General features: G+C 36.4%; 1 protein-coding gene across 6 annotated transcripts in view; it reads left to right on the plus strand.

Moving 5' to 3' along the window:
* Positions 1-16,725, plus strand: part of CPO (carboxypeptidase O) — a 55,425-nt gene that overhangs the window by 25,180 nt on the left and 13,520 nt on the right. For 4 of the 6 annotated variants that reach the window (XM_032354567.1, XM_032354565.1, XM_032354566.1 and 1 more), the window contains 2 exons: positions 5,215-5,317; positions 16,425-16,524. In XM_032354567.1, coding sequence (XP_032210458.1) covers positions 5,215-5,317; positions 16,425-16,524 — 203 coding nt within the window. Of the gene's footprint in view, positions 1-5,189; positions 5,318-16,424; positions 16,525-16,725 lie in introns of all 6 variants that reach the window. The other 2 variants (XM_032354568.1, XM_032354569.1) reach the window with 1 other exon arrangement.

Below are 16,725 nucleotides of genomic sequence, written 5' to 3' on the forward strand. Positions count from 1 at the left end.
CCATCCCTCACCCAGGCAGGTATTTGGGGTTTCTGAACAAAATCCAGGCTCTTCTCTGGGATATCTTCTCTCTCCTTGCTCTACCATCTCCACTGTTGGCATTTGAGAGCATAAATTTCTTCCGTTTTCCTCTTCCTTCCCATAATGATCTAAATAGAAGATACTTCAGCATTAGGGAAAGAGCAAAGTTTATCATCTCCACAAAAGGTTGAGGACCCTGCCATATAGTACTGCAAACACATTAGACAGAGCAAGCAAGCAGTGAGATAGAAAATACTTTTTTTTTTTTTTTTCAGGCCAGCTAGTGTGGTGTGCTAAATAGTATGGTATGTGCTAATAGTATGGTATGATAAATAGCTAGCATGTGATTTTCTGTAGTTTCCTGGCTTTCTTTTGGGAGCCTGCTAAGGACTGGTTGTGTACGATTGCCCCTATTCTTCTGAACTGCAGTTTGGCTTCTGTATCTAATTATCCACCCAATCCAGAAAGATCCCTATGACTCAAGGACTATCATATTCATTTATTTTCATTTGTCCTGGAGTCTGATTGATGTGTTGGCTGGATCATCTGAGAAGCAGGTGCCAAGATGAACTTAGAAGTGGAAGAGATTTACAGGGAGTAATCCTTGAAAGATAAAAGGAAGAGGAAAAAAAGAGAGAAGGAAAGGAGAGCCTTCAGAGAATGATGCAGATCTGACACCTGTAAAAAGTGAAAGGGAAGAAAGGAGGATTGGGTACAGAGAGCCTCTGAGTGTGGCGCCACTCCAAGAAGATTGCTTCTGGAGGAATGCTGCACGGGTACCGTGGTGAGCCTTTGCACCACTTCTGTGCTCAGTCATTGGCTAGGGGATGTCTCTTAAATAGCATTTAGTCTCAGCTTGAATGCTGAGTCAGATTCTAAAAGTACTCACAGCCAGAGATTGGCAGCAGTTTTTCTCTTGAAAGTAGATTTCAACAGGGTGCAACCATAGCTACCTCAGCTAGGTGAAGGGAAGCAGACGGTCACAGAAAACTCAGCCTTGCTGCATAGGTGAGAGACTAGGTCTAGACAATGGACTTATGCCATCTGTCAATAATATGCATTTTAATTCATGTTTCCATCCATCCACTCATGCGTGCACGCATCCATATATTCACCCATTCACCCATCCACTCATCCACTCCTTTGTTGTCTTAGAAGATAGCAGCAGTCTCTTACGCTTCTGTCACAACAAGAATGTACCCTTGGTGCTGTCATAGAAACCAAATCTAGATTTTTGCCTTTTCTGCTACTAAGGCCATAATCTCTGAGTGACAATTGGCTTGTGTCTCCACCTAATCTGCCTGCATCTGCTTGTGACCATAAGTCAAACTATTATCCTTCTGAGACCAATCCCTTAAACACACATGGATGTTTGCCCAGCAGACACACCTCTTTCTTGAGTCCTACTGATATTTTGTTCCAGTGGGTGGCCTATAATTTATGTTCTAGCCCTTTGATTCAGTCATAAAAGTCGTATCACCAGGCATAAAAGGTACATGGCAAGTGGGAATTTCACTGTAGTAACCATGGGTTCAGGGTAAGTGAGAAAAAATTAGGAACAGTAGAAATGGTGAGCTGGCTTGGCTGTGTACATTTCAATTTTTAGGTCCTTGAAGCTGTTTACTTTCAAAATGACCCTAGCCTTTGTTAGTAATATTTTGTAGAGCTTCTTTCCAACTCAAATGGCAACTAGCCATGAGAAATCAGGAGTTTCATTTTGAGAGCACATTATTTTGGAGGATGAAGATGGTGGAAATGTCCAGGGTTTGGCATGGAAGAAAAATGAAGTTGATTTTTTAAACAAACATTACTGCCAATTAGAGTGTAACCTTCCTCTAAATCAGTAGTCTCAAAGGTTCTTCCATTTCTTCTATTTTATTACTCATTCTATCAAAGATAGAATAGCAACCAATTCCCACATCTTTCTTAGAACAATGTCTATGTTTTGGCAGGTCTTCTCTCCTGTGGACTTAAAGAACTACATGTGTTTGTAGGCATGCTATCAAATACTTTAAAGGACATGAAGCTTGCAGTAATATTTTTGGGAGTAAATTTTATTGCTCTGGCTTTAAAACAATCAAATAAAAACAAGAATTCCATTAGTAGTTGAATATTGTAATAATAGAGTTGAGGATAAATTTTACTGTTATAGGAACTATAAAACAGCAATAATAAAAAACAGTATTATTGTGAATAAATTGTTTGAGATGACTAACTAGAAAGCTATAAAACACAACAATAAGGAAAGATGTGTTAATAATTCATCCTTGTTAGTGAGGAGTCCGTGGTTCCAGCTCATCGGCCTTCGGTGCTCTAGCTTACAGCTTTCATTACATAAGGTTGCAGAAAGATGATCTTTGGCCAGTGAGTTGGTAGAGAAACATATATTGCAGTGCAATTGGACATGGGGATTGAGGAAAATCTAATTATCAGTGACTTTAGGAAAACCCTGTGTAGCAATGCCAAATGATCTCACAACATTAAGAAATTTTTTGCAGGTTTCTACTAACAATTTGTTTGCATTGTTTGTGCATTTTGGTGCATTTCTTATTTTTATTTATGTTCTTTTGCTTCAGAATAACAGCATGGAATTATATATTTGTCAGAGGGGGAAGACTATTCTAATCTTGCCTTTTATTTGGATTACCATGCATCTTTCTGCCCTGAGTCCATCTTGGTCCAATTCCAAAGAGTAGGAGAATGGAAAAAAAAAATTTAAAAAACACCCACTGTCAGCTCCTTGGTTCCATTCTCCCTCTGTGGAACTCACAGCTCCATTAAAACCTTTGCTTCAGAGTTACGACGAGGTGACTGCTTTGACCTGCACATGGATGAGGGAAAGAATGTCATGGGGTTGCATTTTACCTCGCATTCTGAACTTCAACAAAACTCAAATTCAAGATTTCTGAATCAACAATATCCTAAAGGGATGACAGAAGATCATAATGATGAAGTTGCCATTATGATGAGAGCCATGTTCTATGCGAACGGAGTTTTCTATACTCACTGCCTCCACTTTCTCACTTGGCTTTCCTTCTTTAACCAACTCCAGTCAGGCTTTTGTTTCTACCACATGTTGACTGTAATTGCTCTTTTCAAGGTCTCTGGGAACCTCTATTCTGCTATATAAGATTGCTAGTTCTCAGTCCTCATCTGACTCCACTTCTGAACAACATTTGGCCCAGCTGGTAACTCCCACTTTCTTAAAATGCTTTTCTCACTTGGCTTCTAGGACACAACAGTCTCGCAGTTTTCCACCTACTTTGTTGGCTGTTCTTTCTCAATTTCCGTTGCTGGATTCCTCTCTTCTACCAAGACCTCTAAATGTTAGACCAGCCCAAGGCTCAGTCTTTGTTTTTGCCTTCTCACTCTGTATTCACACCCTACATGAACTCCTCATGCTGCTTCAAACACCATCTTTTACAAGCTGGAGTCACAAATTTGTTCACCTCACTCCAGCTTCCCTCAGCTCCAGCCTGCCATAGTTGCTACCCACTTGAAAATCCCCTGGATATCTGATAAGCATGTCAAATTTATCAAAGGCAAATACAATTCTTAAGTTTTTTTCTCTTCAAATCTTAATCTTGTCCTCTCTCAATTTTCCTCATCTCATAAAAACTAACCACTATTCACTTCATTTTGTGACCTCGAAGTCTAGGAATTAATCTTGAGTTTTCTAATTTCTTCACACTTCACAATTATTCCATAAGTAAATTTGCTTCTAAAGTTAATTCCCAGTGTGACCATATTGTACCGTATCACTATGACTGACTGACCTGAGGCCCCATCATCTCTCCCTTGGAATGATATGGTATCCTTCCAGCTGGCTTTTCTGTTTCTATGTGGTCTGTCTCTTGCCTACACTCTATGCAGCAGCCAGACAAATTATTTAAAATACAAAACCAAAACCTTTTCAGTGATTTCTTAGAATAATATTCTAAGTCCTTACTACGGCCTATGGTCTCCATAAGATCTGCCCTCTTACCTATCTCCTTGACTTCAACTTCCATCACTCTCTGAACACTACTTTACTCAAACCTTGGCTTTCTTCCAATTTCTTATTGGACCTTATTGGGACCAAGTTCATGTCTTCTCTGGGACCCCTACACATGCTGCTTCCTTTACCTAGCACACTTTTCCTACAAGCTTTTTCAGGAACCACATCATTTAGAACTTACCTCAAAAATCATCTTAAATAAATCAGGACAGTCCTCTCCATCTCAGTATAGTCTTGACCTATGATCACCCCCTATCTCCTTAATTTGATTTCATTTACTTGAAATTGTATTATTAGTTTGTACACTTGTTAATTATTCTCAATTCTGAGTTTCCATAAAGCAGAGAGATGACCTGTCTCTTTCATCTTTGTCTGTTTTCATCTTAGTACTAATACCTGCCATAAAGTGGGTACTCGTTACATTTTTGTAACATTGTACATTTTGTAGAATGAATGAGTGAATGAATAAATGAAAGAATAATGAATATAGATCAAAGGATTCAGACTGGGCCCCCAAATGCCAAGGACTCCATTTAAATTCTCTACTTCTCTGCACTAAATCTTGCCTTGCTCAGTTAGACTTTTAGCAATGATCTTAACTTGAGCTTTTACTTTTTAGTGGTCATGTTTGAGATTTAGGCATATCTGGGTTTGTCTGAAAACACGATGGGGTATCTGACATAGACCTTTTTGTGAGAGGGCTGTGTGAGAAAATCCACTTGAGAAAGGATTTAAAATGTTTTCACTGTTCAGATTTGGAGAGACCTAGATTCGTTTAAGAAGCTGGCGCTGTGATCTTTCAGAACAGGAGAAGGTATATGATCCAAAATACAGCTTTAAGAGAGAAGTGGAAATCCAAATAATAACCACACCTACCAAACCCAGGGTGGAAAACATACAACCCATTAGGCCCAGAAACCTGTGGAAGGAAGAAACTTCTTTCTGGATCTAGAGCTTGTATCTGGATCTGGAGTCCAGAGCTTGTATAAATTTGGTTTTCAAGGAGAAATGAAAAATCAAATGATAGTATTTTCCACTATATAAGAAAAAAGCTATTTGATGACACGATAGATTTAATAAAACAACTGCTCACTTAGAATTCTGCTGAGACATTCATTAACTGACTTACCTTATCTTGACTGTAAGAGCCTCTGTATTTATGCCTTCTCAGAGATGTTTGATCCATTGACCTACAGGAGAAGTCCAGGATTTTCTTGTTCTCTGCAGAAGAATGAAGCCTCTGCTTGGGATCCTTTACCTCTTGGGGATCCTGGTTCCTGAGGGGCTGGGATATGATGGGTGAGTGTGAAGTGGGAAGAGGGGCTGATTATCTTGACTTAGATTGTCTAAATGGAAAGCTAGATCCATGTAGCTGGATTCTCCCCTCTTCCTACACATACACACCACCATGAGATGAGAATAATAAAGTTTTATCATTCAGCATTACTTTAAGTCTTTGAATAAATGAATAAATATCTAATATTTTCCAGCATAAAATATGATAAATACCAATAGATATGTCATGTTTTATGATTGAAAAAGGAAATTATAATGAAAATTAATGAATATAATTATTTATTATATTCATTATATTTTCATTATTATATTCATTATTATAATTAATGAAAAATAATGAAAACTCTTCATTTATAGTTTCACAACTGATAAATTATTCCAATTTTTTAAAAAAATGCTTAAAGTGTTTAAAATTTCACCAAGAAATAGTTACTCTTAATATTTTTGGATAGATAGATAATTATGTATTCAGTACTAGTGCCAGAAATTTTCAGTTGAACCGTGTTATAGAAATTTTCTTATGACATTAATAATACATACTGCAGGGACGCCTGGGTGGCTCAGTTGGTTGGACGACTACCTTCGGCTCAGGTCATGATCCTGGAGTCCCAGGATCGAGTCCCGCATCGGGCTCCCAGCTCCATGGGGAGTCTGCTTCTCTCTCTGACCTTCTCCTCGTTCATGCTCTCTCTCACTGTCTCTCTCTCAAGTAAATAAATAAAATCTTTAAAAAAATAATAATAATACATACTGCAACCACAAATAATATTCCATCATTGCTACATTCCATCATTGCTACCCTACAGTTGATTTCTACTTTGTCGTTTTTTTTTCCATTTTATTTTATTTTTAGTTTTCCAAAATTCATTGTTTATGCACCACACCCAGTGCTCCATGCAATACGTACCCTCCATAATTCCCACCATCAGGCTCACCCATCCTTCCATGCCCCCACCTCTGAAACCCTCAGTTTGTTTCTCAGAGCCATGGTCTCTCATGGTTTGTCTCCCCTTCTGATTTCCCCCATCTCACTTCTCCCTCCAACTCTCAATGTCCTCCATATTATTTTTACAAAAAAGCCATGGTGAGCATCCAGCCACATGAAATTTTTTGCAAATCTTTGATTTTTTTTTTCTTAATATAATTTACAGGAAGTAGAACTCCTGGGTCAGAAGCTGAGAAAAGTGTGAGAATCTTGCTATACATTGCCAAATTGCCCTCTAGAAAAATTGTATGTTTGCATATGAAAATACCAGTTGGTTTACCTTGCATTTTGTTGATTTCTAAAAAGTTTAAGCGTTTGTCTTGATCATTACTCATTTTATCAGTTTATAAATTGTCCATTCTTATTATTTGCTTTAAACTTACACATTGTTTAAATGAAACTTACATACTGATCCCTGCCTCTGGAAACTTATTTTGAGAAAATAAAGTATGGGAAAAGTTTTATACACTGAGATGTAGCTTTATTTATAACATAAATATTATAATACTTGGAAATAACTTAGATGTCCCACATTAGGTTATGTAAATGTTGATATGTGATATATGACAATGGAATATTATTTATCTATTAGAATAAAGATTATGAAAAAATTAATAGCATGAGAAAAGACATGTTTTATGCTAAAAGCAAGACACAGAGTAGAAAATGTAATAAAATACTTAGAATAATAAAAGAAAAAATATGTACCAAAGTGGTCATTGTTATTCTTGGTTGGGTGATTTTTCCTTTTTTTTTTTTTTTTTTAAGGATTTTTAAAAAAATTTATTTGTCAGAGAGCGAGCACAAGCAAGGTGGCACAGGCAGAGGGAGAAGCAAGTGCAGGGAGCCTGATGCGGGGCTCCATCCCAGAACTCTGGGATCACCATCTGAGCCAAAGGCAGACACTTAATGACTGAGCCACTGAGGCACCCTTCATTCTTCATTTTGTGAATATTCTTTAATGAAGATTTGAACAAATGTTTTTCAAACCCAGGTTAAATTATGGAAGTGATGTGGCACAGGCAGGGGGACTTAAGAGGACTTCCATTGGATAACTCAAGTGCAGCTTCTGACTGTACTTGAGGACAACATCTTACATCTTCTAGTCCTGGTCCTTAGTGACTGTTTGTATCATCATTATTATTTACTAATAGAAAATAATGTCCACTCTTGTATGGCTCTTACCAATGCAAAACATAGTTTACCTGCCATTTTGATACTCTATTCATTACCTATGGTGTAATAATAGTCTAGAAAACCTATGATTAAGAAAGATTGCAAGACTTGTAATATTTATTTTGAGCATTTAGAGAGGTGGACTCTTCTATATACTGCACACTCCCAATAAAAGTGTAAATCTGCAGAATCACTTGGGATTTAGCAATATGAACCAAATGCCTTGAAAATACTCACATCTTTGACCTACTATTTCTTCTTCCTGGAATGTAGCTCAAGGAAATAACCAGAAATGAGCACAAAGATTTATGCAAAAAGTCGTTAACTCCAGAATTATTTACAAGAGCAAAAAACCAAAAGGGGAAATAGATTTAAGAGCCAGCATAGATGACATATTTAAATAAATGATATTATGTAATATATACCTACTGTCAAATATTATGCAGTCATTGAAAATAATATTCATAAAAAGTTTTCATTGGTTAGAGGAAATGCTTCTGGTAGGATATCATGCAAAACAAAGGAGTAGAATACAAAACTATATATAGATATAATCTGCACCGTGTTCAAGAAAAAAATACGCACAGATAAAAGATTGATGAGAAATATGCCAGAATATCAACAGGGGATTCAGGGAAGTGGGATTATTGAAGATTTTTCCTTCTTCTCTTTTTTGTTTTTCTCCTCTCCGTACTTTCTAAATTTTCCACGATAAGTGTATGCTAATTTTGTAAGAAGGAAAAAAAAAGTTTGAAAATACATTACTGTCATGAAATATTCATATAACTGTAGCCTTACGAAGTATTGAAAATACAAAATTTGCCTCAGTATTCATTAGATTCTTGCCTTTTTATACATTCCAATCAAAACTCCACTAGACAATCTTAGATCTACAATATTTATTAATAATGTACCCCAAAGGATCACTTTCTTTGTTAAACATTTTATGAATTCCTATTCAAAAAGAATACACAAAGTACAATAATCTTTTCGTTTGATTGGTGAGATGAGACTGGTGATAATTTGGGGGATTAGCCAGCTTTTCCTCCCTCTCCACATGCATTATGCATTACCCAAGAAATTGCCTAGAAACAAAGAATTGCCTTTTCTAAGTATATGGTTTCAACATTGCTTGAACTAAGTATTTGGGTTTCTGAGGTTTAAGTATTGTGTTTAATCTCATGTAAAAATGATAAACTTTCTTAAGAACAGAAGTTTTCACTCAGATACCATACAGTTCTTCTCCTTCTTCGCCCTCTCCTCCTCTTCCTCCCCCCCCTTCCTCCTTCTTGTTCTTTTTCCTTTTTTTGGCATATTACATTGTCCTAGTCTTTCAGTGCTGACTGGGCCTAGGCAACAAGGTACTTACACATTTGGCAGACATTAGCTGGGGGAAAACCCAAATGTTGGTTCTTGATGGTATCCAGTTACCTTTAATTTCTTCCATTCTATATTATGGAATTGCCAGGGAATACCAACCCTACTGAAACAGGAATTCACTGGGACCAGCCCAGCTTTGTGTGTAGAAAACTATGATAAATATGATAAATAAAGACCCAAACATTTGCTGAACTGTGTGAAGGATGGAACAGGGCCACTCTGAAAGCCACCATCTCTGTCCCAAAAGTGTCGTGAAAGCCTCTCTGATGATCTCATTTCTGGATTGGACTGGACGGGCAGGACAGCCAGGGCGAGGACGGATTGAGCGAGGGCTGAAAAGATATCCTTCTCAGTTACTTCATTTCTTCTCCTCTCTCTCTCTCTTTTAAAAATTCTTTCTTTCTTTCTTTCCTTCTTCCTTCCTTCCTTTCTTTCTTTTTTAAGATTTTATTTATTATTTGACAGAGAGAGAGAGAGAGATCACAAGTAGGCAGAGAGACAGGCAGAGGGGGGTGGGGGAAGCAGGCTCCCTGCTGAGCAAGTCACTGGGATCACGACCTGAGCTGAAGGCAGAGGCTTAACCCTGCTTTCTGAGGGTTAAGCCACTGAGCCACCCAGGCACCCCTGTCCTCTCTCCTTTCTGAAAAAGTACTGAAATTGTTTTCTAGTTTCTTTATAATGCTGAATTGTTTTCTAGTTTCTTTATAATGCTGATACTTATTTTGCTTTCTTCATAGTCTGAATCAAAACCAGACAGTTTTTTAAATGGGCTAATAAATATTTTATGCTGATTCTCTAGGGTATAATAAAAGCATAATTTAGCCTATGTAACAAAATCTTCAGAACAAATCAACAACCTGGGGTAATTTACCATAAGGTTTTTTTGTCAGGGTTAAATAAGTGTATATATATCAAGTTCTTTGAACAGTGCTGGCATGCATAATTACTAGGACAACACTGGTTGTTATCACTGACTATGCTTGAGTTAGGAATTCTCCATCCCTTGTCATCAATATACTTAGTGTACCATTTAATTAGTAGTCAGTCAGGCAATTTTCTTATCAGACTTCATGCCTTATTATGTAATGGCTGAATTATTTTGCTTTTCATGTATTTGTTTCTAGTCCATTAAGTGGATTTTAAGGTCTGTAAGAACGAAATCTACTTTTCTACTGCTATTATCTATTACTGATTTTTTATACAGTACCAAGAGTACCAACCTCTTGGGTTGCTGAATGGGTTAAATAAGATGATAATATAAATGCTTTTATCAGTGCCTAGTATATAGTGCTCAATAAAGGTTAACTGGTATCATAAAATACATATATTTTCTGATTATTTGATAAAGACATTAACTGTGCTTCTGAAAATTTATGTGTAGATTGAATTTTTATTAATTGAAACACACCAATGGTTATACATATTTTCTTTATAAATGATAATGTGTTTTGTCAGTCAGCTTCAATGTATTGCTTCTACCAGTATATGTATTTTATATTAGAATTGCTCACTCTGAACGAAGCAGTCTTGCTTATTTAACAAAAAAAATCAAATGAATGATATGTATTAAAAACAAATCCCTGAATAACATGGAGAAGCATATTGCTCCTCAACTATTATAATTTTAATTACATTTGCTTCTTTTAATCTCCTTCTAAAATTCATTTTCATTATTTTAACTGATTATTTAGGCAATCTTATCTCATGAGATATTCATTTGCACAAAGTAAATAAGGTAAAATTCATTCAGCAGTGTAATAAAACATTTACAGTTTTGAGGGTAAAGAACTCATTGAGAATAACAATTCTTATTAATATTAGCTATTCTTATATATATTAGTAACAATTAAAAATAATAAGTATAGTTCCAAGTTTAAAGTCATAGAATTGTGTAGGGAAATTGATTCTGTTACAGCAGGTAATTGTGGTATATGGTGCTAAATGAACCAGACTAAAAAATTAAAATTTAGTCAATCCAGTTCCTGGAGTTATGTAACTATGAATGGAACTTGAGTTTTAATTAATTCTATCAAAATATTTTATGGTTTGGTATTGTTTAAAGACAATACCAGGTAGGTGGATAAATTATTCTCCATACAATTTTCATTTTTGAAACTATTGCACCTAAATAGCATTTTGTTTTGCTTTGTTTTGAACTACTAGTGTGTCTTAACACTTATTAAGCCTTAACTAGGTGTCAGAGTTGTGCTCACTGTAACATGGATTACATTTAATTTATTAAATTTATTTATTAAATTGATCAAATTTATTTATTAATCTTTATAAGAAACTTTTGGGAAGGTATTCTTATTCCCATTTTACAGATAAAGAAATAAAGTTTTAGGGAAAGAGCAGATATAATACCACAAATGTTCAGGGAGAAAAATGAGAAAATAGATAAAAGTCATTGAAGAGAGTTGGGGGAAATTGGAGGGGGAGATGAACCATGAGGACTGTGGACACTGAGAACAATCTGAAGGTTTTGGAGGGGTGAGGCGTGGGAGGTTGGGTAAGCCTGGTGGTGTGTACTAAGGAGGGCATGTATTGCATGGAGCACTGGGTGTGGTACATAAACAATGAATTGTTTGTGTGAAACAATGAATTGTTTCAGTGTTCTGGAACACTGAAAAGAAATTTAAAAAAATAAAAAATAAAAAACAGTAAATATACACTCACACACACACACACACACACACACACACAAAAAGTCACTGAAACATTAACTAATTCAATCTCTGACGTATATCTTTGCAATGAGAGATCACGATCCAGAAGTTCACACTTCAGCTTCTCAAAGGCTCAGATCCTACTGCTATTAGCATGGTAATCACTCCATACATATTTGTTGGGTAAATGAATTATCAGCTGGTATGTGTTCATAATGAAAATATAATCCTGTTTCTTGCCTAAATAAAGATTTTAGCTAGGAGACTAAAACATTCATCAAACGTTCGTGTGGCTTACAGAGAGGGTCCTCGCTGTGTGACTTACTGACTCTGTGACTATTTGCAAGTTACTTTATTGCTCTTGGCCTCAGTTTTCTTATTTATAAAATATGGATGATGACACTTCGCCCATTGTAATGAGAGTAAATTATATAATGTGCATTAAAGTGTTCTCTTAAGTACTGGCACAATATCTGCTATAGAGGAGAGGAACTGAATAGTTTTTTTAAACTGTTTGTTGGGGCACCTGGGTGACATAGTCAGTTGAATGTCCAACTCTTGGTTTGGGCTCAGGTCTATCTCAGGGTTGTGAGATCTCCACACTCAGTGCAGAGTCTGCTTAAGTTTCTCTCTCCCTCTCCCTCTACCCCTTCCTTCCACTCTAAATAAATAAATAGATAAATAAATAAAATAAACTGTCAAAAGATAAACAATAAGTAGACAATCTGAATAGACCTATATCTATTAAAGAAACTGTATTAATAATTAATAACTTTCCAAAAAAGAAAGCATCAGGCCCAGATGGGGTCTTTGATGAATTCTATCAAACACTTAAAGAAGAAATTACACTAATTCTCTACAATCTCTATCAGAAGATGGAAACAGAAGGAATATTTCCTGACTGTATCTTGTTAAATGCTTTTTCTGCATCAATTGAGAGGACCATGTGATTATTCTCTCTTCTCTTATTGATTTGTTCTATCACATTGATTGATTTGCGAATGTTGAACCTCTCTTGCATACCAGGGTTAAATCCCACCTGGTCATGGTGGATAATCTTTTTAATGTACTGTTGGACCCTATTATCTAGGATCTTGTTGAGAATCTTAGCATTCATATTCATCAGGGATATTGGTCTGAAATTCTCTTTTTTGGTGGGGTCTTTGCCTGGTTTGGGGATCAGGGTAATTCTGGCTTCATAAAAAGAGTCTGGAAGTTTTCCTTCTGTTTCTATTTTTTGAAGCAGCTTCAGGAGAATAGGTGTTATTTCTTTTTTGAGTGTTTGGTAGAATTTTCCAGAGAATCTGTCAGGTCCAAAGCTGTGATCACCAAGACAGCATGGTACTGGCACAAAAACAGACACATAGACTAGTGGAACAGAGTAGAGAGCCCAGATATGGACCCTCAACTCTATGGTCAAATAATCTTTGACAAAGCAGGAAAAAATATATAGTGGAAAAAAAGACAGTGTCTTCAATTAATGGTCCTGGGAAAATTAGACAGCTATGTATAGAAGAATGAAACTTGACCATTCTCTTTACAACATACACAAAGATAAACTCCAAATGGATAAAAGACCTCAATGTGAGCCAGGAATCTATCAAAATCCTAGAGAAGAACATAAGCAGTAACCTCTTTGACATCGGCCACAGCAACTTCTTTTAAGATAATGTCTCCAAAGGCAAAGGAAACAAAAGCAAAAATGAACTTTTGGGACTTCATCAAGATCAAAAACTTCTGCACAGCAAAGGAAACAGTCAACAAAACAAAGAGGGAACCCACAGAATGGGAGATGATATTCACAAATGACACTACAGACAATGGGCTGATATCCAAGATCTATAAAGAAGTCCTCAAACTCAACACATACAAAACAGATAATCACGTCAAAAAATGGGCAGAAGACATGAACAGACACTTCTCCAAAGAAGACATACAAATGGCTAACAGACACATGAAAAAATGTTCATCATCATTAGCCACCAGGGAGATTCAAATCAAAACTGCATTTAGATACCACCTTATGCCCGTTAGAATGGCCAAAATTAACAAGACAGGAAACAACATGTGTTGGGAGATGATGTGGAGAAAGGGGAACCCTCTTACACAGTTGGTGGGAATGCAAGTTGGTGCAGCCACTTTGGAAAACAGTGTGGAGATTCCTTAAGATACTAAAAATAGAGCTACCCTATGACTATACAATTCCACTACTGGGTATTTACCCCAAAGGTACAGATGTAATGAAAAGAAGGGCCATCTGTACCCCAATGTTCATAGTGGCAATGGCTGCAGTTGCCAAACTGTGGAAAGAACCAAGATGCCCTTCAACAGATGAGTGGATCAAGAAGATATGGTCCATATGTACAATGGAGTACTATGCCTCCATCCGAAAGGATGAATACCCAACTTTTGTATCAACATGGACAGGACTGGAAGAGATAATGCTGAGTGAGATAAGTCAAACAGAGAGAGTCAATTATCATATGGTTTCATTTACTTGTGGAACATAAGGAATAACATGGAGGACACTGTGAGTTGGAGAGGAGAAGTGAGTTGGGGAAATTGGAGAGGGAGACAAATCATGAGACACTGTGGACTCAGAAACAAACTGAGAGTTTTGGAGGGGAGGAGAGAAGGGAGATGGGTTAGCCTTGTGGTGTGGGTATTAAAGAGGCCACATATTGCATGGAGAACTGAGTGGGGTGCATAAACAAATGAATTTTGGAACAATGAAAATAAAATGATAATATAGAAGAAAACCTAGATGATTTTGGATATGGCAGTGATTTTTAAATATAACACCACAAATGCAATCCACAAAAGGAATAATTAATAGCTTGGATTTCATTAAAATTAAAAACGTCTGCTCTGCAAAAGATGATGTCAAGAGAATGAGAAGACAAGCCAAAAGCTGGGAGAAAATACTTGCAAAAGATGCATCTGATGGAGGACTGTTGTTTCAAATAAACAAAGAACTCTTAAAATTCAATAGTAAGAAAATAAACAACTTGAGTCAAAAATGGGAAAACTCCCAGAACGTATACCACACCAACAAAGATATGCCAATGGCAAGTATGCCTACAAAAAGATGTTCAACATCATATGTTATTAGGGAACTGCAAGTGAAAACAGTGAGGCACCACTATACCCTATTAAATGGCCCAAATCCAAAACAGTGTCAACACCAAATTCTGGTAAGGAAGTGGAGCAACAGGAACTCTCATACATTGCTGGTGGGGATACAGAATGGTCCAGCCACTTGGGAAGACAGTTTCTTGGAAGGTAGTTTCTTATAAAACTAAACATACTTTTACCACATGATCCAGTAGTGAGGTTTCTTGGTCTTTGCCCAAATGAACTGGCTGGCAACTTATATCCACACAAAGCCCTGCGCACAGATGTTTGTAGTATCTTTATTTATAATTGGCAATTAAGCAATTAAGAAAGATGCCCTTTAGTGAATGAAAGGATAAATAAACTGTGGTACTTCCAGATAATGAAATATACAACTCTAAAAAGAAATGAGCTATTAAGCCATGAAAAGACATGGAGAGAAGTTAAATGCATGTTACTAAGAAAAGAAGCCAGTCTGAAAGGCTACATACTGTATGATTTCAGCTACTTGACATTCTGGAAAGGGCAAAAACAATGGAGAAAAAAAATTTTCATTGGTTGTCAGTGATTGGGAGGGGGCAAGGATAAATAGGAAGAGCATACAGGATTTTTAGGACGGTGAGACTGTGCTCTATGATACTACGATGGTGGATAAATATCATTACACATTTGTTTAAATCCATAGAATGTGCAACACCAAGAGTGAGCCCTAATGTAAAGTTTGGACCTTGGGAAATAAAGATGTGTCTGTCAATGTCAGTTCATTGAATCTAACAAATGTTTGACCATGGTGTGGGATAGTAACAGTAGAAGAATATTCTCTCTATATATATTTTCTCTCTCTATATATTCATATAGTATATTACTCGGCCACAATAAAGAATGGGATCTTGCGATTTGCAACAACATGAATGGACTTAGAGGGTATAATGTAAAGTGAAATAGATCAGACAGAGAAAGATAAATACCATGAGATTTCACTCATACAGAATTTAAGAAATAAACCAAAATCTTTAAAAAAAATAATTTAAACCAAATGAGCGAAGAGAAAAAGAGACAAACACAAAAACAGACTTAATTACAAAGAACAAAGTGATCCATTTGAATGGTGAAAGGGGAGATGTGTAAAATAGATAAAAGGAATTGAAAGTACACTTGTCATCATGAGCACTAAAAAATGCATAATATTGTTGAATCTGTATTGTATATCTGTAACTGATATAACATTGTTTAACATACAATGTTATATATATTCATACTTCAATAATGTTTTAAAATTAATTTTAAAAATATTGCAGGCTCTTCAATCAGGTTGTCCATTATTGTCAGTTATTGTCAACCCCAATAACATTTTCCCTGTGACTCGATTTCTTCATCTCTGTAATGGGGATAGTAGGAGTACCTATCTCAGAGTTTTCAAGAGAAGTAAATGAGATTTAAATTGTGTGAGTGTCTTGTAACACATTTCAGTTCAATAAGTCTTAGCTATTATTTCTTTTACAAATTTAAAAGTATGTTTATCTATAACATCTCACTGAATTACCCAGCTTCCCTGCAAGATTGGAATGGCTGTCCTAACCTCACTCTATTGATGAAGAAACTACCATTTGGAGCAATACAATTATTGCCCCAGTTCTCACAGTCAGTAAGTCACAATGAGAAGACTCTTAACACTGGCTTTTCTCCTCCAAAGCCTGTTCACAGTGCTTTCTACCACCTTTTCATTAGCTTTCCAATCCTCATTGTATTCTAGTTTCTTCACTGATTTGAGTCTGACTTTCTTCTGCAGATCCCTAGCACAAACCAGGCGGGGGGTTTTGGAAGAGACAGTGAGCCCATGGAGGAGCCTGGACACCTATTCCTATACCAAATATCACCCCATGGAAGAGGTGAGCAAGGACACATGGAGTTTGGTGGTGGCCACAGCCTACTTTAGGATGGGTGAGGGATGGTTCACTGTTAATATCCATAGGTTAGAGAATCTCAAAATATGAGGTAGAGATTTGCCTGTGCACTGAGTTCAAGGGATTGCAGAAAATCATCTTTTGGCTGAAGATATATATCCTTTCATATGAAATAAAAAGGTAAAT

Source organism: Mustela erminea, chromosome 8 (genome assembly GCF_009829155.1).
Source record: "Mustela erminea isolate mMusErm1 chromosome 8, mMusErm1.Pri, whole genome shotgun sequence".
Classification (NCBI taxonomy): domain Eukaryota; kingdom Metazoa; phylum Chordata; class Mammalia; order Carnivora; family Mustelidae; genus Mustela; species Mustela erminea.